The sequence below is a fragment of the Hoplias malabaricus genome, chromosome 8, assembly GCF_029633855.1.
Source record: "Hoplias malabaricus isolate fHopMal1 chromosome 8, fHopMal1.hap1, whole genome shotgun sequence".
In the NCBI taxonomy this organism is placed as follows: domain Eukaryota; kingdom Metazoa; phylum Chordata; class Actinopteri; order Characiformes; family Erythrinidae; genus Hoplias; species Hoplias malabaricus.
The window spans coordinates 16761739-16789268 of record NC_089807.1 but is presented as its reverse complement, the minus strand read 5'-3'; the positions used below and the strand labels follow the sequence as shown (position 1 = coordinate 16789268).

Here is a 27530-nt window from a genome sequence, read left to right as displayed (position 1 = left end):
GACGGGGCCATATCGTCAGCAAAGATTAACCAACTTAAGATGCATTAAAATTTTAAAACAAACGTATTTAGGATTTGCTAAATCTGTTGAACTCTATGCTATTTCACAGGAGAGGACTCAAGAGAATATTCTTTTCCAGTTTAATACACGCATAGTTACAGCCTTCAATCTCAGCTCAACCTTATTAAATCATTTAAGAGCTACAAAAGTGTAGTACTTACTCTGACGAGTCTATGAAGTATATTCCAAGAGCTCCAATACTGAGTGCAAACACTAACACCACCTGGAGGGATACAAGAGAAAGAAAAGAAGGTAGTGATGGTACACTGAGAATGCTACCATATATTTTTACAATATGTACAATAGCACAAAACACATTTCATACAAATATGAGTAACCTCTGAATATAAACTGGCACTACTATTATTTTACCTCTACAATTTAAACAGAAAAAAACATTATATCCATCTCCATTATGTTATTTCTCAGTCTGTTTTTCGTTTTTCATTAAGCTTCATGTGCAAAATAAACACAAACATTTTCACTTCATAAACATCATAGATCATTAACATAAATATTAACATTTTTTATTGCCTTTAACAATAAAGACAGACTTGTGTTTCTTTGAGAGTGATATGAAATATGATATAAATCTTAGTCACAATGAAAGGAAACATCACATAGCGCACAGAAAGGAAAGTAAAAGAAAGTATGATGCTTCTGTTGTTATTAAGCGTTTTTGTCATGTTTTTTAACAAACTTTGTTGAAAACCAGCCTCCTGTAAGAGGGAGAAACAGCTGCTTTTTATCAAAGATAGCCTACCTCCTCCACAGCAGTGTGTCTGTGTGTGTGTGTGTCACAGCTAAGCAGCTCTGACACAGCTCACTTTCATCCAGGTTGTGGTCAGTCAGTGAGTGGACAGAGAGGAAAACCCTGTGGTCCTGCAGAAGCAGTGGCTGCAGTCCAGTGGAGCGCAATACCCAGAGGTCAAATCATTTGATCTTTTCTGAGCTGCTGCACGTGAGATGGACATTATCCCCTGATCAAGTGAAAGAGAAACTGCCCCTATCAAATGACTGCTATGCTGTGGTCCATGGCACAGCAGAATGTGCGCACACACTATCAGCTCAGCTTACCTAATGTTTTATCTATTAAAGAGCGACATCCCACAGTAACCTGACTCGAGACACTTCTACTGAAGACTAACACCGATATGCTAAGCGGTGCGTGTGTGGTGTCAGAATGATGTACAGGTGTAAGGACACTCCTTGAGGAGCCAATGCTACCACATTTATAACTGCTACATGGACAAAGAAACAGCAAAACCCATCTGAGGTTTTGGTGGAGAGGCTTAAAAAGAAAAAAGCATGCCTGTCCTTCACAAGTCATCACACATACTCGCCCACACAATCACATGCTCAGACCTGTGTATCGTTTTGCACAGTCAATTCACCTTTAAAGAAGTGGTTTTGGATTGTAAGAGCAAACACAAGAACCCAGAGGAACCCCACACTGGGTGAACACAGCTGATCCTAGAACCGCAAGTCCCCACTGTGCCATAAAGAAAGTACTGCCATATAAGAATATTTAATTTTAAAATCTATATCTTGTGCAACTGTGCTTTCACTTATTATCATAAGTGAAATAAAGATTTGTAGTTCTACACACAAAGGGAAGATTTCACAGCTCCTTATGACTCAGAAGCTGAAACATTCTGAAGCCCTCTTTAAACATGTCTATTCAATTAACTTGATTTTTTTTTTTTTTGGCAGACCACCATTTTATCTTGGAATCCCTGCAATTTAGATAAAGCCCTAATTAAGGAACTGCTGCAACTTCTAGGCCAGTTTCCAGCATCTGAACTTCAACAACACTACAAAATCACACTCGATAAAACAGTAATGCAAATCCACTGCACTAAAATCAGAGTGTGAGTCTGAGTCTGTGAGCAAGAATTACGTTAAAATAAATTAGCATTTTATTATAAATATAAATTAGCATTTTATTATAAATATAAATTAGCTTTTTATTATAAATATTAAAATAAAAAAATACTTAAATTTTATCTAGCATTTCTACAAACACACACAAAAAAACACATCACGCCACACATTAGTCTTTTAATCTCAAGGAAATCAAAGAAAGGCTGGTGCAGATAACAGGTTTCTTTTTAAAAGCGGTGATGGAATAGATTCCCTCCCTTGTGAAGGTTTAGTTTCGTCTGAATGGAAAAGCTCCTGCTAATGTGCTGAAGGGTGAAACTGAAGAAGGTCCTGGCCTGCTCTCCAAAGTCAAAAGAGCTGCATCTGTGTGTAGACGCCTCAAACTTTTAACACTGGAGAGTGAGCAGCTCAACATTGTGTGTTTGTATTGCCAACAATGAAGTTGACAGCATGTCAGGTCAGTGGTTGGGATCTCTTCAAATAATTCAACACAGGGTTGGAATCCTTCAGCCCTGTGCATCTAAACTGAGACTAGCAAGATTCTGTTTTGTTTAACCCAGTTAACCTCACAGCTAATTTAAGTCATATAAGCAGCCAATGTAAATTAATGTGTTTCACACTAGTTTCCACTATTACAGCTGATGATTTCATGCAGAAATTTTACAGTATGCATATTTATAAAAAACTGGACCCTACACATGAGAGCAATATTCCGCTGAATAATATATTATTTTCCAATGAATAATAAAGTGTCAGTGGCACGGCAGTGTCGCAGTCACACAGCTCCAGGGACCTGGAGGTTGTGGGTTCGATTCCCGCTCTGGGTGACTGTCTGTGAGGAGTTGGTGTGTTCTCCCTGTCTCTGTGTGGGTTTTCTCTGGGTGCTCCGGTTTCCTCCCACGGTCCAAAAACACATGTTGGTACGTGGATTGGTGTGTGTTGCCCTGTGAAGGACTGGCACCCCCTCTAGGGTGTATTCCCACCTTGTGCCCAATGATTCCAGGTAGGCTCTGGACCCACCGCAACTCTGAACTGGATAAGGGTTACAGATAATGAATGAATAAAGTGTTGTTGTTATAATTCTTTTCTCAGAATTACAGCCAACAGCTTATTACCTATACTTATTAAGTGTTAGTTTCAAACTCACTGAAATTTACAGCATAAAATGGCATTAACCAGCTTTGCCATACTACTGAGATCAATAAGTATGATCAAGAAATTCCTTGTTAGACAAACGCAAACACTTTAATTAATACCATTCTCCATTCTACATAAACACTCCTCGGAAACTCGCACATATGAATTGTTCTGTTTCTACTCACAATTGTCCACTCAGTCTGGCTTAAGCATTACACAACAGACTCTCCAAAGAGCAGGATCACACCATCTATTATAGATGATCATGGGCCGGTTATTTTCAGTGTTCATTTAGAATGGTATCTTACATTGTCTAATGTAAAAACTACTCGCTGCATTATTAATGAGGCTTCTTTGTCTGAGCGATGGAGAGTTCCAGTGGGTAACAGCCTGTGGAAAGAGAGCTAAGCAGCCTGTAGTTAGAGACACTGCACAACCAGAGAGATACTGAGCACAGTGACCAGTACATTCCACCCAGTACCACAGCAGCACACACACACACCCCTTTTGCTGTAAACAGTGTTCAGACCTGGAGAAATGGTACAACAATAAGTCCTTTTTGGACTGGCTCATGTCTTTCCCCCTAGAAAAGACTTTAAAAGAGGTTCAAAGTTCCATAAGATGGGGCAGTGTTCAAGATGGCACAGTGAACTTGTTCTAGGGATGGATTTAAATGCATTCCATTTGAAAAAAATTGCCATTAAAAAAGCATAACAGAATCAGGAAAGAAGGCAGAGGGCATGTTCTTCAATATTTAAAATGGAAAAAAAAAAAAAGAAACAAAATGACATACATTGTAATATTGCATGCACATACAATGCACACACACACATACACACACACACTCCTTGAGGGTTAGGGGTAGTAGTGTGCTTGGGACTCTAAATAACTAAAATGCTACACAGTGAGCACTTGCCTATGAGCTGATGATAGTTAGGACACTCTTCTTTACCCTGACCCAGGTATTCAGCTAGAAACAACACTGGTGTGCTATCAGTGTGCTGAGCCACTGCAAAGCCAAAGCCATTTCAACAACGACAGCACACCAGACTAGGCAGAAAATTCAAAATGAATGGAAAATTCAGTATCATTAACAGAATTTTGACAAGGTTTATTAGTCTGAAATACACTGTGACCAAATGTTTATGGACACATACTCAACCAACATGTCTTCTGAAAATAATGGTGCTTTTCCTCTGCATGAAACCTACACAGCTTGCCTCTTCTGCTTTCCACTGGCCAAATCTTGTCCCTGGTCACTGGAACCAGGTACTTTTTCAGTCCCTGCTCGGTTACGGTTTCAACCAAGTCAAGTAGGTACTCAAACATGACGTATAAACCCTACAGAGCACTGATTGGCCAGAGAGATCTGTCAATCACCAAAAAATGCAGCTCCAGCACAAACTCGCCACTTGTAAATTCTCTGAAGTTACAGCTTTCACAATATTTTTATACGACTCACAATGGCAGCTTCTAATATTACCTTGAGGTGTTGTGAAGAGGTTTAAAAGAAACTCTGCAGCGAAAGCCAAACATGCAAAAAGGAAAACTGATCTGTGAGAACTGGGAGCCATGTTTAGTTCAAAAAACAAAATCAACAAGCGAATATACTACGAATAAACAGCACCTAACTTTACCGCAGTTGCTGTTGTGATTGTCAAAGCCTGCGGTTCCTGTTTGAGACGGGGTTTTGCAACATCACTGGCTCCATTTTGTGGAGGAGCTGTGTTAGTGGACAAGCTATAAAGAGACAAGCTAAAAGCGATCCGAGCCTTTCCCACACAGTGGAAAAGCACCCAGGGAGTGTTTCAGTAACTTCCTCTTCCTGAAAAGACTTCATCCAAGATGTTGCAACATTACTATGAGGATCTGATTGTGCTCAGCCATGAGGCATTATTGAGATCAGATACCCTTACTAGCTGATTAGTTCTGAATCACAAATGTCACTTCAACTCCTCTCAACAGGACTGCCATTAGATCCATGACTCCATCTATATATATATATATATATATTCTATGGTTTACATCACTCAAAATATCTGCATCAACACTAACACAGAGGATTGTTTAAAATGTGAAAAATGTATATTAATCTTATAACTATTTTGAATACACTCTTTGTATATTTAATACAATTTCATGTTCTTTAACAGAGCAGCCTACTTGCAGGACAATGGATATTTGTATCTAGCAAATCCGAGAAACACGAGGTACATTCAAATAAGATGTTGGAACTAAGATTTAGAAAATGTGACCCTGGCCAATTACCCTTGTATATTTCCAATAAACTGCATTGAAAGTACAGAAATAAAAGGTTTAATGAGGCTATGAAAACTGGCGACTAATGTTTACTGCCTTCCCAGCTCTGGTGCTGTGGAGCTGTACAGTATCAACATGAGATCAATTACAAGGGGAAGCGACGGTGCTAAAGAGATATTGAATCTAATATAGCATGACGGCAGTCTGTCATTTCAGGTTGCATCATGAGATGGGTATTAACAGGTTGTCAAAAAGAGAACATGAAGAAATCTCACATGATCCAACACAAACATGACCCCACCCTACACCCTATGTGCATACACCCCTGCACTCCTGCATATGAACTAAAACATACAGACTAATAGTTGCCCTCTACTCCTAGAGTAGGTTGGCCAAGATGTTATCCAATGTTTCCCTTATTTCTACTTGCTGCAAAACAGATTAGTTTAGCTCTTGTAAAACATAACAGAATGATATATAATTTAATTCCAACTTTCGATTCATCATTTATAATGCTAATTTGTATTCTGCCACCAGACAAATCATTCATTATCTGTAACCGCTTATCCAATTCAGGGTCACGGTGGGTCTAGAGCCTACTTGGAATCATTGGGCGCAAGGCGGGGAATACACCCTGGAGGGGGCGCCAGTCCTTCACAGGGCAACACAGACACACACATTTTGGAGTCGCCAATCCACCTACCAACATATGTTTTTGGACCGTGGGAGGAAACCGGAGCACCCGGAGGAAACCCACGCAGACACGGGGAGAACACACCAACTCCTCACAGACAGTCACCCGGAGCAGGAATCGAACCCACAACCTCCAGGTCCCTGGAGCTGTGTGACTGTGACACTACCTGCTCCGTTGTAATCAACATAAAATAAAACCATTTTTATATATTTTGCAAATGCTAGGATTATAATATAGGGATTTATACTTGTTAACCATTGTCTCACTGTTAATCATTTTGTCTGAACTTTTAGAACAACGTTATACGTATTTAGTAAAGATATATTTTTATTAAACCTTTGAGCTTATAGATTCCTAACCACTACTGTATTGACTTTAGTGTCAAGAAATCATGTTTGACTGTTGGAGAAACCATAGCCATGTGCCACTGTGCAAGAGAGTACAACTGTATCTACACCCTCTGGGTGGGTACGATGCCCTTTGCTTATCCCTAATCACTCAAACCGATGCTAGCCACAACAGCTGCCTTTGAACTGTAACAGAATTTCGAGTTATATTCTCCTTCAAGTTTGTAAATCTGCCGACATTGTGCTGGTGGTCATTTAAAAGGATGTGTGGCTGGCTTTTAATGCTAGACTTCAACCACTCAGTATTGTAGCCTGTTTGACTAAGACAACATTTAGAAACAGCAATGACTAAACTACAGAAGAAAATGGGTAAACATTTTGCCACTACCAAAAAGAAAAATATTAGAATACATTAGATTTAAAACATTGCTATGTTAATTAAGCTTAAACAATGATACAGGTAATTAACAGGTTCGTTTTTGCAATATAATGCTTTTGGTATCAAGTGTATTGCACGAATGGAACCAATGCTTTGCTGTGGTGTTTTCAATATTAAAAACAAAATCTGAATTCTGTCATTAAAGCATTTACATTGTTCTGCTTTTAAAATGGAATTTAGCTTATTCTATTTTGACTTCTCTCTGACCAGTCCTTCCAGTGGACACATTAACCAAACGCATACATAATTTAAATGGCAGCTGATGCATGCTTGTTTGCAGGCAAGTCTCTTCACATTAAGGGCAGATATTGAGGACAAAGGAGAGTGAAATTAAAAGAGAATGTAAAACAATTCAGATTCAAAGCCAAGTAAATGAGCTATGGGTATGTCGTATTCCCATAATAAGATGAGGACAACACACTACCAATGTGAGAGCAGAGCAGGGGCTGTACATGTAAAGGTAATGACAAAACTGCACTATTAATCTGTTGCATGTCATATCACTGTTTCAAACAATGCCAATTAATTATTTTTATAATTTAATAATTGGCAATCTAATATATTAACCATTTACATTTTCACTGGTGCAGAGAGCTTTATTAAATTTTATACAAATATTGTTAACATATTGTTAACATATTGTTAACCAGAGTGATTAACTGTGATTATGCCACTGTAGTGCTCAAATTCTCATAGTCACTTTGTTTTCTCAAATGAACTTCTTGTGTTATCCAGTATGTAGGCAAACACTAAACAAATGAGAACTGCATATGAATTGCAATCCTTAATATAACAATGTAAATCTTGAACATTTCTTCTCTGTCAGAACTGAGAAGGCCATCTTAATCCTTAACCTTTGGCCACCTGGAGAGGTGAGGCTGAGGGCAGATATTAATATGGCTACTGTAAGAAAAAAGGTCACAAGAATGAAACCAATTAATAAATAGAGGGGGAAAATCCCCACATCTACCAAACATAGTTTTCCACTACCTTCTATCGCTAGGCAACAATGTCACCAAGAGTAACATCCAGAGGTAGAGCTCAGGCTTCCCTCAGTGAAAGGAGAGTGTGACAAGGCTGGATTAACTTCCTTCTTCCTTCACGCATGGCTTGCACAACCACTCTCTCCTAAATTCCTCTGTTATATTGTACCAAATCCAGATGTCATTTAGGAACTCAAGACTGATGTGACTGGTTGAGGCTAGCTTTCCACAAACCTAACAGCATGGTCATGCTTCAGCTTTTTCCTGTTTCTTAGACATGATGTGAATAAAAAGCAGTAATAGGTTGTATTGGGAGTGGCTACAAAAATTTCTCTACCAAACAAGACAGAAAACAGTAGTAAACGTATTAACTGTATGCTATGAGGTCAGATTTACTGTGCTAATTTAGAATCGATGTGTCAAATAATTAGTGAAGAACACCTCAAGCAGGAAAATATCAAGCAGATTATGACAAATGTGTATGTGAATGGGACAGATCAGCAAATACTTGACCCAAATCCTAGAAAGCATCCCCCACTTTAGAAAAGACAACCATCAGAGTTTGCACACAAAGGAAGCTCCCTGGAGAGAGCCTGTAGAGGGATGTGAATGCAGAGTTCACCTACACTAAACACCAAGGGAGAGCCCCTGCAGGAGCCTTTGCCTGCTGCCTGGTGTGCTTCAGTCTCAGTGACGTCAATCAGAATAGCAGAGAGGCAGCAACACAGTCTGATCCTCAGACCTTCATAAATGGTGCATCTCCATTATTCCGATGACCACTGGCCACTGACTGTAATAAATTGGTTGGAAAGGATGTATACCAAATATATCAATGTTATTTGCTAAAGTCATAAAAGCCTCAGCTTTATGATTGGGCCGCAAAATATACTCTTTGTTTATCAATAATGACATTATTCACATCAAAGAAAGCTAGTGTGAGTCACAGTGTATGTGAGCTCACCAATTCCTGTTTCAATGCTGTGTGTGTTTCAAGATCCTTGACCAATAACCAATGTAATATTATTGATTCATCAGTGCACTTATAACGTATTGCATCTTCATCAAATAATGCAACATAATGGCAATGTTCATGTTTTGTCCATATTGTGAATAAAATGATCATCATAGAGGATACAAATTTTTTTACCCTTTTCTTGACTGTTTTTTTTTTTTTTTTTTTTTTTCCAAGTCTCGTTCTACACTTGCCTGGTTGATAACAGGAATAAGAATTGAATACAAATAAATATTAAATATATTTTAATAAACGGATTCATATACATTTTAAGACTAGGTTTTTTGGCGAACGTAGAATCTCAATTTGATCTATTCGTACCAGCACAACATACAATAAAACACCACCATGATCCCCCGCCCAAAATCAAACTTTCTCTGTGGTGGTCCTGGCTTATGAAGAACAGCAACAAAAGTAAGCAGAGCAACCGCTGGACCATAGTCAGTAATTGTAGAACTGCAAAGTGCTCCTTTAAGGACGGTGGACCTGAGAGAATGAACAGTGAGCATAATGTTATGGTTAACTGGTGTATTCATGTATTATATAAACACACCCAGTCTATATAATGTATATAAGGAAACAATAAGTACAGAAATGCTTAATGTATATCCATCTTAAAAGCACAGTAACAACAAAAGTCTATTCTGACGAATAAAGGGAGATTGCTGTTTTTTATAGGCTATTGAACATGACTGCAGAGAAAAGGCCAATATCTACAGAATTAAGCAGCTCTAATCTGTGTACAGCAAACACATTTCAATATTTATCAATACACATCTGGATGTTACAGCACAAATATTCACATTTACTCAATCTACACACAAACAAGAGGAAAATCAATCCCCTTCACTCATTGTAAACTATCAGATGGCATGTGGGGAATACAAACATTAAACTTTTTTTTCTACCTCATGATTAAAGAAAAAAACAGAGCAAAAAGCCTGCTCTAGCTTGAGCATGAGCAGAGCAGTGTTTGCTGTGTAGACTGGTGAATAATTCACCACCTGACTCCATGGGAAATGTCACCTACTGGACACTGGCTGCCAATTACCCTCACAGCAGGTAATGCGGCATTGATTTAAAGAGATGCCGAATGTTAGCTCAACTAATCTACCCCGAAATAACACAAACATAACACAAACAGAGCTCACAGTGCTTGCTAAAATAATGCAATACAGTGAGAATAATTTCAAACAACACTGGATATAACAAGGGGAAAATATGTGCACTGTGAAATGAAACATGTATCTATCAAAGAAATACAGCTATTTACTGTAGAATTTAGCACATGAACGCACACACACAAAAACCCACTATGCGTTTTGCGTTTGATAACATATTTCAACCTCTCTTTCAACTTTAGAATGAATAAGTGCCCTTATTTCTAGCACTTAAGCAAAACAGCTGTACCACAAACTGGAGTTTAATGTCTTGGTTTCATATAGATCAGGTCCAGACTAGATGAACTAGCCTATTTCAGAGATTTCTAGCTTTCATAAAGCTGTGTAAAAGAGATGACTTCTGGAATTGTACTGGACTGTAACTTCTGGTGCTCCGATAACCAAGCGTAGTGTAACTTTAACTGTACCCAGAAACACACACTTTTTTTTTTCAGGGGTTGACCTAGGCCTCTTAATTCTAAGGAAGGGAAAGCTTAATGCTTCAGCACACCAAGATATTCTGTACAACTGCATGCTTCCAACTTTGAAGGACCAGTTTGGGGAATGCCTTTTTGTGTTCCAGAATGACTATTAGTGCACAAAACAAGGTCCATAAAGGCATTGGTGTGTGTGTGCAATGTGGAAAATCTTGACTGGCCTACACACTGAGCCCTGACATCAACCCCATGAATACAATGCTGAGTGGTTTATGATGAAATGGGACAGAGATTGTGAGCCAAGCACTCTCATCCAACATCAGTGCCCAACCTCACAAATGCTCTATCGGATAAATGGACCAAAGTTCCCACAGACACAATCCAAAATCTTGTAGAAGGCTTTTGTAGCTGTAAAGGCGGGACCAACTCCATTCTGTATGTATAACATGTATGAGAGTCCCAATACTTTTGTCCATATAGTATATGTAAATGTGTACAAATATGTAATGCTGATTATATGGCCTAAATATTTTATTATCTATAGTGTCTATAGAATTTTTGCCAGCATAATCAGTCTTTGACAGAAAGAATTGTCATTGAATGGTCATTTGTCACAATGGTCATTTAACACAAACTAAGAAAAATAAATTAAAGTGCAAGATATTAACAAAAATTAAAAACAAACAGGCCTGCTGCCCCAAAATACCTTGTCACTGTTTCATGTGTTTAGTATTGATTTCCTTTCAGAGTTTTATTTCCAGATCCTGGAAAAAGGAGCTATTTAATGTAGCAGCTTTTTTTATCTGTGGTCAGTGAACAACAATTTCAAGAAAGTTATAAACACATAATTGAAAATAAATATTGCAAATGAAGTCTTTCTGCATGCAGCTTATATAAATGCATTTTACCTTAATGGGTAACTATAGCAGTATGCAACTTCTTTTGAATCTCTGACAGGTGGAAAGTGATAATGAAATACTATATCAGTCTTGCAGATGAGTGATTAACGGATAAAATGAGAGAAACCAGCAGATGAAACAAGGAGGATCTGGAGAAACATCTGGGGCTCAAAATTTATGCCACTGGTCAATGCTGCATTTGGACTGATCACTAAAATTTAACATAGTCAAGCTCATTATGAAGTGTACTAACTGGTTGTCTCTAGAAGGAATGCTCCTTCATGCAAACAAGTAGATATATATCCAATTCAGACCTATGCTATTCTTTGTTCTGCAGCCCATTCATCAACACACAAGGAGCTCCCTGTTGCACCCTTGTGTTTATTTTTGTAAAGACTTTGCTGTTTTATGCCCTTTGTTCTTGAAATTTTATATTTGACATTTGTGACTGGCAAACATATGTCAGTAAAGTGTGGCTGAGGTTAAACTGTAAAATTAAAATGTTAATATTGCAGCAAATACACTAAACTGTGAAATGTATTAACTCACCCAGTCAAATCACTGAATTCAGATGTTCCAGCCACTTCCATGGCCACAGGTGGATAATCATGCAGAGTGCTTCTACAAACACTTGTAAAAGAATGGGTCACTCACAGGACCTCAGTGAATTCCAGCATAGGATAGGATGCCACTTGGGCAAAAAGTCCATTTGTAAAATTTCCTCTGTACTAAATATTCCAGTCAACTGTCAGTGGAATAATAACAAACTGGAAGTGATTGGGAATGCAGCTCAGGCGCATAGTTAGCATAGGTATCTGCTTCAAATTTCGGTCAATCGCTACAGACCTCCAAGCTTCTTGTGGCCTTCAGATTAGCTCAAGGACAGTGTGTAGAGAGCTTTACAGAATGGGATTCCATGGCCAAGCAGCAGCATCCAAGTCTTATATCACCAAGTGCAATGCAAAGCGCCTGATGCAGCAGTTTAAGGTACATGCAACTGGGCTCTAGAGCAGCGAAGACGTGTTCTCTGGAGTGACGAATCACAGTTCTTCACCTTGCACTGCAAACTGATGGACGAGCTTGGGTTTGAAAGTTGCCATGAGAACAGTACTTGTCTGACTGCATTGTGCCAAGTGTAAAGTTCATGCTTCAGCATACCAAGAAATTTTGGACCAAACTCCCAACTTTGTGGGAACAGTTTATGGATGGCCCCTTACTGTTCCAACATGACTGCGGACCAGTGCACAAAGCAAGGTCCTTAAAGACATGAGCAAGTTTGGTGTGGAATAACTTGACTGGCCTACACAGAGTTCTGACCAATACCTGACAGAACAGCAGAGAATGCAAACTAGACCTTCTCGTCCAATGGTGTCTGACCTCACAAAGGCACTTCTGGAAGAATGGCCAAATCTTCCCATAAGCACACTCCTAAACTTTGTGGAAAGCCTTCCCAGAAGAGTTGAAGGTGTTAGATCTGCAAAGGGTGGGCCGACATCATATTAAACGCTATGGATTAAGAACGGGATTTCACTCACATTCATACATGTGCAGACAAGAAAAAACTTTTGGCAGTAAAGTGTATCTAAAACAAATGTCTATGAAAAGATATAATGGAGTAAAGGCTTTCTGAGCAGAGAATGAATTCACACCCATTATGTTTTTATAGCCAAGCTGACTACACATGCATGTTAGTCCCACCATTTGGAAACTTTGTGCCACCCGATGTTTTGTTCTGCAACATGTCATGCACTATGAAACGTCCACCTAATAGAAACATACAAGTATTCCACTACAAAAAAATGAATAAATAAGTAAAAAAATATATTTTAAAAATAAACCACATTCAGCTAAAACTATTGAGTGCAGTATTTTACTGTACACTGTGTAGTGTGCTAGTGTATGGTTTGGGTTAAAGAAGTAGTAATGTTCTGGAAACTTTTTTTTTATGTTTTGATATATGTATCAAATGATTATACTGTAGTACATATTGATTATATGTACTACAGTAATACTAGTACTCTGAACATTAAAACAAAGATGACCACTGAAATTTTATATTAATTGATTCTCACTCAATGATGTTGGTTACCAATGTGCAGTTCAATTTTTTTTTACATGTTTTTGAAATGAAAGCAGTGAGTAAATTGCCTGATTACATCCATCTCTCTATTTTATAAACCATCCAGAAAAGTGTTTTCCCTCTACCTTGGTTCGGTTTAATCCAGAGTAGAACCACCTCCAATATTCCAAACAAAGCAGGGGTGAAAGCACCCTAAGAACTTCTGAAAGCGTCCAGCATCACTCTGAATGGGTGTTTCTTCTGCTCGATGTGTAAGTAACTTGATGACTGAATAATGTTCCATGTCTGTTTTCATGGGTGACTGTCTTGAGAAGGCATGGTTTGTTGTGAATATTAAGAGCTCCGTTGTGCTCATCTGCTTGTCTGACAGGAGTGGGGAGGCATGGCTGAAGCAACTGCTTTTGTTTGAGATGGTGCCCTAGCACTACACCTATTGACAGAATCTCAGATAACTTTAATGGCTAAAATATAAATATATCACATTTTTCTTTTTCATCAATTTAAAATCAAGATCAATGACAAATTGTAGATATTGGCCAGGCTCTTATTTGCCCAAGTATCAAAAAAACCTGAAATGCAAAATGCCTTCTATCCTCAAAAAATGTGATGCTACAAACATATGAGCATCTCTTCCCATTACTTTGTCACATAACTATAGGAATGATTGGACTCATCCAGACAGATGAAAAATAGTCTAGGCAGAGGATGTCCCAATATTGAGCTTATCTTAGACGGAGGGTGACAGCAGATATTGAGGAGAGTGCTGGCCTGTCTGACAGGCTGACACGTACGAAAATGATGTGTCAAACCGAGCTGATTTCTCAGAGAGGACACTGAGGAGCTCCAGCTGATAGGATAAGGCACCTTGTCACAGAGCTGGGCCACAGAGCTGTTTTTCTGACCTTGAGTGATTACCAGGCTAAAGGAGCCCAATGGATATTAAAATGGGCCTTTGCTGATGCCTGTCACGCATGGAGGAAAGACAAGCTCTGTGATTGGTCCAGCTTGAAGGTGGGAGGACATACAGTATGTGACCAGAATTCAGACTGACTCCCTGAGGTGCAGGCAAGCAGGTCGGTGTGTGCTTAGCAAGGACATTGGATCATCAGTGTCTGTGTTCAAACAGATGTCATGCTCTTAATAACCTTGATTGTCAGTCCTTCATGGGCTTATATGATGATTCAGCATATGCTTATATGATGCAGCATACAGGCCCATAAGGGAAGATAACATGGCTAAGGCAAAAACATTTACATGGATAACAGTAGACAACAGTACCTGAACAAATTAATAACAGTGCCTACTGTACTTTATACTGTACATATGTCAACCCACTATCAATGGCCTTTTCCTATACAAAGTCACTTCCCACAATAAATCACTTCATTATAAAGGCACTTTTCAAAACACTAAATAATTGCCAAAGCAACTCTCGCTGACATCATTATCATATTATTTAGGCTACAAAATGATATATTAAATTATATTGAACATTTTAACAAAAATGTGCAGTTTACTCCAAGGTTTCACATTTTCATTTCAAATACGAATCAAAAATAAAACAATGAATATTTTATAAACTTTTTTCTTTTAAATTTTTTGTCTTCGATACATGTGACTCATGTCTCAGAAGAATCAACCTGCTGCCAATTCAACACCACTGGACAGTTTAGCCTATTAAAGCAGAACACAGCTGACAGTCACCCGTGTCAGCTAGCACGCTGAGCAGTGTTGTGCAAGAGGGGTCTAAAAAAAACAAGATGTAAAATCATGTTATTGTTTACACAATAACCTTTGAATAACAGCCATAGCCTAATGTTAAAAAAATGCAGAAAAATTGTTAATGTTTACATTCAGTATTAAATATTGTATACATTTGTGAAGACTGCATGCTGTTACTGTAGTCTCATTCTCTTACACACAAACAAAACACATGTGAAAAAAGGTGGACTTCTCTGTGTGTAGTGGAGTGGAGTTGTGTATGAGATAAATGTATCTGTCTTTCCATTCATTTACATTAGTGATACACTCTGAAACAAGACAATCTGTCCCCAACATGGTGATCATGCCAAAAACATGCAACTCATGAATACAGTGCAAAGACAAAAAGTAGAATGCAGATAGTGAATCAGATGTGTTCACAGAGGGCTGAATAGAATTCAGTGAAATGGCAATTTATTCCTCAGCACTTAGACATGTTTGCTGTACCTGTGGAGGAAGCATGTGACCAATTTTATTTCTATAACAATCACGGCCTTGTTTAACAACAGACAAAACAATGTAGGAAGAATCAGAAATGCTGACAGAAACCAAAAACAATAAATAACTAAATGAATAAAAATAAATATTGTAATCTTAATCAACCTGGATTTAAACTTGAAAATACATTGAGATACAAAATTTAGAAATAGCGAGTAATTTAATCTGAACCAAAAACGATTTATATATTTCTACACTCACTCTCCATTTCCTCATCTACAACCTACAACTACAGTTTGTGTTGTGTTGTTACAAGTGGATCAGTCACAGCAGTGCTGCTGGAGAAGCAAATTTACCACATTAAAAACCCAAGTTAGGCCTCTCTGAATACTTTCCCCTTATTCCACAGGGTCCAAAGACTGAGGGGGAAAGGCCTTTTGTGGTTGATACTGATACTATGATATTTGATATGAACTGATATTATTAGTGGGAATTTGGGGGTAACAATCACACATAGGCACAAAATGGTGACGCTTACGAAAATAATTTAAGCAAACTCAGCACTTTTCTTCTTTCCATGCCTCTTTCCTGGAGGTCAGCTTTTCCCACAGTTCCTCCTCTTTAATATAATGAAAATTATGTGAAATCAGCATTGTTCTGATGATAATGAATAATGAACACACTACTGCAGAAATATAAAACATGATTAAACATTTAGCTTTATTAACATTAAGCCTTGAAGCACACCAATTTACAAGCTCACTTACAGGGTCATGATGGGTCTGAAGCCTATCCAGAATCACACACCAGGTTTTTTTTTTTTTTTTTTTTTTTTTTTTTTTTTTTTTTTAAAATCAATGCAGTGCATTGGTATAAATAATTATATCTAATTTACTGCATTTATATGGTTTATTTTTGTTTGGTTTGTACAAAACCCATTTCCAGGAGTGTTGGAACACTGTGCAAAATGTAAATAAATGAATGTATGTGCAAATCAAGTAAACCATAAATTTAAATGAAAATAGTACAAAGGCAATTTTCCAATATATGCATAGGCATAAAGTTAAACAATTCCAAATGTATGTTTCTCAACATAAAATAATAAAAAATAAATATCATTTGTTACATATTACATCATCCACATAATATTATTAAAAGCTTCAGAGAAAAATCCAAATCAATCAAAACCAATACTGGCTTGCTATGATCTTCAGAACCCCACTACATTAAAAACAGACATGTTTCTGTAGTGCATGGGCTCATAAACAACACAGCTAACACAGTTAGTCATTGTGAAAATATTTCACTTTCAAAACTACAGCGACTGTTCTCCTCAGTTCCCAGACAGAGATGGAGTGTGAATAAAATACAAGGTAATGCAACACTGCCAAAAATGCCCCTCTCCTAAACTTTTGTGGAGTTAGGAGGGTTGTGTTGCTGCCATCAAATTCAAAATTAACAAATATATTTTAAATACAATAAAATTTCTCAGTTTCAACATTTCAAATGTTTTTTATACCACAAGGAAGGGTTAAAATAATTTGCACATGATTACATTTTTATTTGTTTATTTTGTGCACAGAATCACAATTTTTCTTTGGAATTGACTTTTGTATAATTTACTTTCCTTGATATTTGTTGTACCTTTAGTTGCCCATGCTCTGTGTAGACAGTACACTGAAAATAATCTTAAACAGGTCCAGTAACTGTACTTCTGTCTTGGAATGCAGGAAGGTTATTAATCTTGGGTTGCTGATCATTTAAATAACACATGTATATGGAATACAGGGCGGCATGGTGGCACAGAAGATCGTGTCGCAGTCACACAGCTCCAGGGACCCGGAGGTTGTGGGTTCGAGTCCCGCTCTGAGTGTCAGTGAGGAGTTTGGTGTGTTCTCCCCGTGTCCACGAGGGTTTCTTCCGGGTGCTCTGGTTTCCTCCCACAGTCTAAAAACACACGTTGGTAGGTGGATTGGCGACTCAAAAGGACTGGCGCCCCCTACAGGGTGTATTCCCGCCTTGCGCCCAATGATTCCAGGTAGGCTCAGAACCAACCGTGACCCTGAACTGGATAAGCAGTTACAGATATTGAATGAATGTATGTATATGGAATACACTGTGGAAATGGCATTAAGTAAAGATTGTGGACAGAAAATGGGGTAAAACTCATAATACATTCCTGTGATACTGTGCACAGCAAATTTTTTGTTGAACAAAAATATATATAAATTAGAGATGCATGAATACTGGTATAGAATATTTGCCCAATACAGTGTTCATTTACTCGTAATCGCAAACGAGACTCTGGTACCAAAATCTGATACCTTGTGCCTAGTGCACATTGCTCTGCTAATGAGCTGACAACCTGTGATGGCAACCCAAGCAAAGTGGACTGCACGGGAACTCGAGAGAAGTGAGTATGCCACACTGTTTTGTCCTTGAACAAGGTGGATTTTTCTTCACACAAAGTGTATTTTCCTCAAGGGAATTTTCCCGTTTACGAGAGCACTGTTCGGTGCCTGACGTGGTTTTTCCGGAAACTAAATTTTCTCGACTCATGAATTGAAATGGATCCAATGCCATAGATCAGGCAGCTGCTCTTAAATAAACACTGCCAATACATAAACACTCCCAAGTGCGGAACCCAGTCGTTATCGTATAACGGAAACTGTCTTACCAAAGATCCACAACACTGTGTAAATGCATTTCAAGAGCTTGCTGCATCTCATGTTACTAATTTATAGATAGATACTTTCTTGATCCCAGAGGGAAATTTAAATTATTTATGGTATAATGTGGGAAAATGCTAAATAAAAATAAACAGTTCCAGAAATGAACAATAAAGTTTTTAATAAACAAAAATGTTTTAATTAATAACTACACTATTACATAACTCTAAGCAAGTATCGGTATATGCATGTACAAAAATACACGTACTTGTACTCTGTTGAAGGAAAAAATGGTATTTATGCATCCTTAATATACATATCAAATAAAATCTCCATTCACATGTTGCATGAATCATTGTAAATAATTTAAAGGATAGGGTCTTAGTGTTCTGGCTATGTGTTTAAGCACTGTGTAATGTAAAATTGTGTGAAATGTGTGGATGAGCATGGTGCTGAGGTTTTAGTGAGATGCAGCAGTGCTGGGAGTGTGAGTCACTGTGTGAACTGTCATTAGTGATTAGAGTGGGCTGATTCATGCATGGACCAGCACGCTTGTCACATTCAGCCACAGCACTGGCAGGTCTGACACAGGCCTCCATAGGTACAGTGTGCGAACACACACACACACACACAAACACTCACCTACAGCATGTGCTCAGTAGCCCAGCGAGAGGAAAGTCATACAATACATAACAAAATGACTCCCACTGTGACAAGAAATATAAAATAGAGCAGTGTTTTTGATCTAGTTGCCATGGGTGACAACAACCAAATCCCTTTTACATTCTCTAAGCTGTTTCAATATTGGATCCCAGGGACCAACTGAGTGTCATAAATAAATAAATAAAATCTAATAAGGATCAAATGGGTGTTCATATATGTTGATTTGTGAATAAATAATCCACTAACTAAAACTGCAATGCAGCTAAATCCCCAGCTTTTTTTACATCCAGAAAACTAAGATTATCAGACGATAAGGAGAAGAAACAGGTGCAAAGCAAAATAGAGGACTAAAAAATATGTATTCTACACAGCACCCATGTAAGACTCCATAAGCTAAGATTAAAATGCTAAATGGTTTACATCAATGCGTCATTTCATTTTAAGTTATTTCATAAGTGCAAGGATTCTACAGGTATGAAATGGGAAATTTAAGTTTGTTGTGGTGAAGTGGCCAGAATATAAAGTGGCTGTTTAAGTGGATGTATGTTAGTTTATACGCCAAAGGATCAAAATTTGCTGCGGATGACTTAATGTATAATAATGTATATCGTTTTATTTTTCAAAACACACAGCAACTAACAGATCATTCACTATTACTGATGTAGTACCAATGCTACTCACCCGAAACTTCACTTTCATTCTAAAGCTCTTGGGCAATTCAATTTGTCCTTTAGAGCAGTGGATCTCAAACATTTCTGTTCCAGGGAGCAGGCGGGGAGGGCATAAGGCAACATCTTGGTTTAATTTTTGCATGTTTTTATTGCCTTTTTCACTTGAAATCTGTAAACTAAGGCAATTAATAAAAATTTGGAAATAATAGATTTATGAAAAAAAAACTTTTTTTGGTAAATAGTCTTAAGCATTTTGAAAGAAATGAAAGCAAGGTGAGCGGTCTATTCAATATCAGTTATGTGCTCAAAAAGGCTATAGGTGAAACAGGCGTGGCAGTCAGCAGGTTCTTACAGCAGCTCTCGGCACTTGTATCAGAAAGTCAAGGAAGCACAGTGTTAAACAGTGTTTTAGGAATCTAATGATGTGAGGTACGGCTAGCAGAGCGTTTTCTTCTATTTCGTCTTTAAGTGTACAGAATTCTCGCTCTGTTTCTCTCTTTTTGGTCCTTGATTTTGTCCTTCTGGGCACCAGAGTATTTCTTGGGGTTGGTCTCGGCTTGTTTTTCTCGATTCCGTATTGCCCTTTCTTGCAATTAAGTCCAGATTGTTCACATCTGTCCCTAGCCATTGTTTACGTCCAGTACGGAGCTGAACTGGGCTTTTTTTACATGAATTTCATAAAATACTAGGGGATCACGTTCCCTCCTTCAGTGGAAAACCGCAGGGTAACACCTCTCTTACCATTCCTTGCCATCTTCCCTAACATATGTAATGAACTATGGTGTATGCGTAGGCCATGTTGTTGTTGTTGTTGTTGTTGTTGTTGTAGTTGTTTTTAACACAAACACATTTTTACAAGATCCTGTGGATTTACATGAAAATTTTAGATTAGTTATTAATTAATCCCTTGCTAAAAAATGCAATACAGTGCAAATCACGTTTAGTAAAAGGACAACCTTTTCAATGTGAAAATTTAGAAAGTTAATTGTTTCAAAAAGGATGGGACAGGGGCATTTACCATTGTGTTCATCAGCTCTTTTTCTAAGAACACTCTGTAAACATTAGGAAACTGAGAAAACAGGTCAGATGTGTCATGGGCACTAATGCCCTCATATACCATCACGGATGCTGGATATTAAACTGCGCTCTAATAACAAGCCAGGTGGTTTCTCTTCTCTTTAGCCCAGAGGATACAGCATGCAAGATTTCCTAAAAGAGGTTCAAATCTTGATCTGTCAAAACACAGGATACCTTTAGACTGCTTCAGTCAATCTCAAATGTGCTGTGGCCCAGAGGAGGAGACTGTTTTTATGGATCCTGTTCATATAAATGGAATTTTTTTTACTTGCAAGACTTAACTTGCATTTGGGAATGCAGCAAAGAACTGTGTTCACAGAGAGTGGTTTAGGGAAGATTTTTTTTGAGCAAATGCAGTGATTGCCACTGCAGAAACATATCTGTTTTTTAATGCAATGCCATCTGAGGGCCCAAAAAACACAGCTAGCTAATACTGGTTTTGGCCTTGTCCCTCACAAATAGAGATTTCTCCAGACTCTCTGAAACTTTTAATGGTATTAGGTGTGGTACATGATAAAACGCCCAAGTTCTTTACTACTTTAAGTTGGGAACTTTATTTTTTATTTATTTTATTTGTTTATTGTTTTTGTATTGTTATTTGCCTTTCTAGAATCCCAAGGATGCTTTACAATCAACACTGCACAGAACGCCATTCCATTCAACATTCAATACACACACAAACTGGCAAGAAGCGGCAGCCAAACCCATACAGCATACTCTCAACCAAAAACGACTGTCCATATCTGGAAATATACACATTCACTCACACACATATAGCCATTCATTCACACTTATTCACCCACACACCAGGACAGTTAATGTAAATTATGTAAATGTGCAATTATTTGTCATTGTACAACATACAACCAAATGTGTCTTCCACATTTAACCCATCTGTGGCAGGGAAACATCCTTTCCAGAATTCTCCCAAAATGTCCCAGTTTCCACATTCAAAATATTGTCTTTGCTCTATTTCCAATTAAATATAGGGTTTAAATAATTTGCACATCATTACATTTTGTTTTTATTTACATTTTGCTCTTTGTCTTTTCTGAAATACAGACTGTACTATGCAACCAAGGTTGCATGAAATATAGCTTAGAATGCTATAGCAAGCAATATGTAGTTTGACTAGATCTCTATATGGTTACACTTCATTTCAAGGGGAAAAAACGCCCTAACTTTTTAGAACAAGTATTAAGAAAATATTGAAAAATCTATCAGTTTCTTTCAGGCATTTATGAAAACTTACTCACTAAAACCTAGTTCATTTTTCACCACCAAAATGTAATTTTCTTTTCAGTTAATGAATTGAGGGGGATAAAAACAGGCTGCTTGATTTATTAACTAGTGATATGTCTTCTTGCCAGCTGCAACAGCCAAGATATATAATTGGATAAGTATTAGTCATGAATGTAAGCTAATTTGCAGAGTAATGACATAAATGCACACAAATGACAAATGCTTTAGTTTCTTTTTTCTCTCACTCGCATAAATGCAGTCTGCAGTACCTGTCTGTCATCAGCTACCAAAAGCATCATCAGTTTACACTCATAAGCCAATACACTGACATTTCATATGTGCAATCTAATATTTATGGCAGCGGAAGCACATTTTGAAAGTTGCCCAAAAAACTGCCCTACAACTTGTTGTAAAAACCCATTCTCCAATGGCCGCTTACATTACTTGTCCCAAAAGATTTTGTTTTCAGTTAAGAGCTCAACATATGCTGCTATTCCTTGTATGTGCATGTTTGTATCAAAGTTTATTTGTACATGTGTACAGGAAACCCCCTTGAGAGGAAGAATCTTTCACAATTATTTCCACTTGTTAATTAAGTATGCAAAACAATTTCAGGAGCAATACAGTCCCTAAGCCTCATGGCCACAATGAGATTCCACACTTGGAAATTTAGAGACTGAGCCAGATATCCTATTTCAAAAGAGTTAAAATAGCCTTAACTGTGCAAACGAAAGCCCACTGTGTTCAAAACTCATGAATGCTGGAAGATTAATGCTGTGAACGCTTAGCTACTGACCAAGGGGTCATGGGTTGGACCACAACAGATGCCAAACTGAAAGCACCATGGTGCCCTTTTGAAAGGAAAGAGCTCTAAATTGTTACAGCAGATGGCAAAAGTAAAAGCTAAAAATGGCATAATGTACCATGTGCAAGTCCCCAGGACAGAAAAGAGGAAAATAAATATATATATTTTTTTATCAAGGCTCATTTTTAGCATATTAAGCCACCTAAAGCCATTTTGAATAATGTGTCCTTCCTGTAGAGGATTAAATACAATTGTATAATGATAAAGGAATGCTTTAGTTTTTTCCCCCAAACCTCCCAAGGTGAAAAGCTTGTGAAGCTTTTTTAGCTTGAGATTTGTTCAGAACTCAGTGGCTGCTGAATAACATATTGTCATTGTCCAATTAAAAACATGCATCTCCATTTTTGATGATTTTTACTTTACTACATCATCAGCAGCTGTCCTTCACATGGGATAAAAATGCCATGGTGAATGGACCAATAGAAATGCTTCAAAATTACATTGAATTAAATATATTGAGAAGGTTTTTCCCTTAATATTGCTTTCCTAACAAAGTTGGGATATAAGTGTTTATCATTGGATAGCGATGATATGCTAATCATGCTGTGCTCAAGGGCACTTCAGCCGTGAATGAACTTTTCCTTGCCAGTCCCTGGAATTGAACTGGCAACCCTCCGGCTTAAGCTTGCTTCTCAAGGCCACCGCTGCCCCCTAGTTTACAGCACCCAGTATTCCCAGGCAGTCTCCCATCCAAGTACTAACTAGGCCCAACTCTGCTTTGCTTTGGAGATCAGATGAGACCAGGCGATCTACGAGTGGTATGGCCGTAAGCAAAGCGTGCAAGTCTATATGTCTGTCAATTGTCAAAGGAAAACTTGTGCAGGAAATTTTTTTGATGGAGGAGAAATGATTCCTACAGTACTGGAGAGAACAGTGAAGAGTTTAGGTAGATGGTATATTGCAGCATTAAATTATACAGAGCAAGTTGTGGGACTAAAAGCTGAACTGGTGAAGGCCTTTAATAGCATTGATAGATTGTGTTTGCCAGGGAAGATGAAATTGTGGTGTCTGCAGTTTGACTTATTGCCTAACATTAGGTGGCCATTGACAGTTTATGACATTTCGATCAAAGTAGTAGAGAGGATGGAAAGGGTTATGAACAAGGCCATAAGGATGTGGCTAGGGGTGCCACAGTGTTTAAGTAGCATGGCATGGTATGGGAGAGGGGTACTGGAGTTGCCACTCAAGCTTAGTTGAGGAATTTATATGTAAAAAGGTAAGTTGCGAGATTACCATGCCATGACCAAAGTATGCAGTGGTAAAAGCAGCAGGGCCAGTCACAAGAGCAGGAAGGAAGTGGAATCCAGAAGCAGCCATGCAGGTAGCCAGGAGCTCATTAGAGCCAAGGGATGTGATTGGCCAAGTACAATTAGGAAGAACAGGCCTTGGGTCAGGTGATTCACAATGTGCACCAGCAGCATCACAGGCAAAACAAGGCCAGTGGCTTTGATGTGAGAATCTAGAGGAGCGGAAGATTTCCTGGCAAGAGTTGTGGGCAATGGAGGCAAGTTGTATTACGTTTTTGCTGGGAGCAACTTACAACGTCCTTCCAACACCGCAAAATCTTGAACAGTGGGTAGGTGAAGACATTACTTGTGGATTATGTACAGAGGTTGGCATGCTGAAGCATATTCTAACAGCTTGAAAGGTTAGTTTGTCAAAGGGTTGGTATACATGAAGACATAATCAGGTGCTAAGGGTTTTAGCACGTTTGTTGGACAGTAAACGCCTAAAGGTTAATGCACTGATGAGTGCCTGATGTAATGAAATGGTTAGGTTTGTGCATGAGGGGGAATGTTTTCAAATATTGGTAGATGGGGTGAAGCACGAGACTGAAAATTACCGGTGGACGCAAGTAAAAAAACTGCAGATCGGAGAATCAATTATATTAACTACACTAAGGACAGATATGGTGCTCTACTCCGAAAGTTAACAGTTTATTTCATAGTGCTAACAGTTCCATTTGAGGATGCAGTAGATAGAGCTTTCGAAAGGAAGAAGCTGAATGCGCGGATTTGGCGGCTGAGATGAGGGAACGCAGGTGGCAGGCACATGTAAGACTGGTGGAGATAGGTGTTAGGGGATTTGTAGCCAAGTCTGCCACATCCCTGCTTGTGCAGTTCTCTATCAGGGGCCAGAAAATAAAGGCAGCTGTAAAGGAGTAATCGGAAACAGCTGGAAGGTCTAGTCAGTGGTTGTGCATAAGGATTGCACAAATTACTTGAGGAAATGCACTGTAGAGGGGCTACTGTGGTTGTTGGTGATGTAGAACGTAAAATTCACATGAAACTGGTGGCACTGAGCATACATTAACTAGGCTAGGTAAAGCCTTAGTCACCAGGGAGGCCATTGTGGACTTACGGTTGTTTATGATAATGGAGGTAGGACTGTAAAGCTGACTTGAAGGGCGTGAGTCTGGCATGACTGACTTTACTGTTGAACCAAACGGAGATGCAATGGGCTTAATTCAGCAATACACCAACGAGGGGAGGTGCCTACCCCTGTGAAGAGCTGGTGATGCAGTGGGTGGCTTGTGTATGCATGTGCTGCACTCAAAATTCTAGTTGTTAAGGATAGCTTGTTGCTGATCAGATCATAAATGACCACAGCAACGCAAGTGGGCAGGTGTAGGATTAAATGTTGCTAGATGTACCTGGTGGCTTATCCTGTGTATGGTTATAATTATTTATATAGATATATATATATATATATATATATATATATATATATATATATATATATATATATATATATTCAGTATGTGATGTGACAAATCAATTTAATTAGAAAGCAACACACTGACATTTTTCTTTAGTTTTCCTAAAGCAGAAGCTATTTGTTCTGCTTTTTCTGCAAATACATTCATATGGTGTATGAGAAATTAGACTGATTTTAGTCTCAGAGGAAACACAACAGTGACACAGTTCTGTGCCTAATTAATTCCAGGTTTCTTTTCTCCTGCACGCAGTTAATGAGGGGTTTACAGCCCATGTAAATGCTGTTACAGCCTAAACATTATTTATACTCTCTGTGCATGAAGCACGTGTGTCAGCAATATTACAGAGAAAAATTACACACCTGCTTCATTGTGCTTTCCTCTGTACCTCATTGACATTTCACACAAGCATGTTAAGAGGGTTTTTGATAAAAAAAATAATGCTACATCTAACATTAGCAAGGAGCTACACCTGTGCAAAATCAAAACAGAGCATTTCTTGAGGACATTTCTTAAGGAGGGATTCATGTTCTTAAACTATAAACCTTGCTTTATAATAGAAACCTAATTTGTTTTATTTACTTAAAAAGCCTAGTGACTTGAGAGGTATGATTTCAAAGATCTATGTCATGCTATCTGTTGATTGTCATTCTTGTTTTGTAAGTCTTAAAGGTATCTGGGGGAGGTTTTATTTTGCCCCAATGCATTAACATACAATATTCCCAGAGAGGTCTGATTTATGTTTAAATTTCAATCTGACAAAGGTACTTTATTCATTCCTTTTGGACCTGTAATAAAATTATTGATGCGCAGTTCACTTTATGCCCAAAACTAATCTTGTTATATGGCCATTAAGAATCTACATTTTACAACATTACTAAATAGATTTTCACCCTACTAGTCTTTATTGCAAAAAAATGTATTTTAATTGTTTGGTCTACCTCCCAGGCCCCATCACTAAATTTATGGCTCTCACACATAGCATCTTTTCTTCCTCTTCAAAAGATGACCTTTGGCTTGCATCAGACGATTGGGAAATATAGTCTCTGTTTGGAATTACATTGGTAATCTGTAAATAATTTTAGATACTAATGGTTTTCCTGTAGTCCTCCCTTGTTTCTTTATGAATATCTACTGTAAACTTTGTTGTTATTGGTGGTATTCAATGACTCTACATTTAGTTTAAAATTTGATTTTTTGGAAGCCCTTCTCTCTGTTCCTTTTATCCAGAAGAAAATGCAAGTGTGTGCTATGTCTCAATAAAAAGTTAATTAAAAAAAAAAGTCTAAATGATTCAATAACCCAAAGTAGAGCTCTTAAAGGCAAATGTCCACTCACATATTTTGTTAACATGCATTTTAGTGCAACAAAGTAGAAACTTGATACTATTGAATATGTAAGGCCATTTTTCTGCTACTTCCTTTTTAAAGGTATAATTAGTGTAAAGTCTACCATGCAATTCAGTGATTTGGTTTAGGCATCACCAGACCCCGATAAACTGCATCTTGTTAATTTGCTTTGTTTGTATTATGAATAGGGCGGCACGGTGGCGCAGTCACGCAGCTCCAGGAACCTGGAGGTTGTGGGTTCGATTCCCACTCCGGGTGACAGTCTGTGAGGAGTTGGTGTGTTCTCCCCGTGTCCGTGTGGGTTTCCTCCGGGTGCTCCGGTTTCCTCCCACAGTCCAAAAACACACGTTGCAGGTGGATTGACGACTCGAAAGTGCCCGTAGGTGTGAGTGAATGTGTGTGTGTCTGTGTTGCCCTGTGAAGGACTGGCGTCCCCTCCAGGGTGTATTCCCGCCTTGCGCCCGATGATTCCAGGTATGCTCTGGACCCCCCGCGACCCTAAATTGGATAAGCGGTTACAGATAATGGATGGATGGATGGATGGTTACAGATAATGGATGGATGGATATAAAAACAAATGTTGCAGTCATCTATCATCAATGCACATTAAAAGACACTATTCATAGAGAGGATACTATTTCTGGAGCAGAGACTATTTATGGCGTAGTCTGTTCCAAGGTGGAGTTAA

At 38.3% G+C, this 27530-nt stretch overlaps 1 protein-coding gene and 1 pseudogene across 6 annotated transcripts in view; both read right to left on the bottom strand.

The window, feature by feature from the left end:
* Positions 1-27530, bottom strand: part of kcnma1a (potassium large conductance calcium-activated channel, subfamily M, alpha member 1a) — a 199379-nt gene that overhangs the window by 92492 nt on the left and 79357 nt on the right. For all 6 annotated transcript variants that reach the window (XM_066679541.1, XM_066679542.1, XM_066679537.1 and 3 more), the window contains exon 3: positions 222-283. In XM_066679541.1, the coding sequence (XP_066535638.1) occupies positions 222-283 (62 nt within the window). The remainder of the gene's footprint in view (positions 1-221; positions 284-27530) is intronic.
* On the bottom strand, positions 23431-23549 carry LOC136706182 (5S ribosomal RNA; annotated as a pseudogene).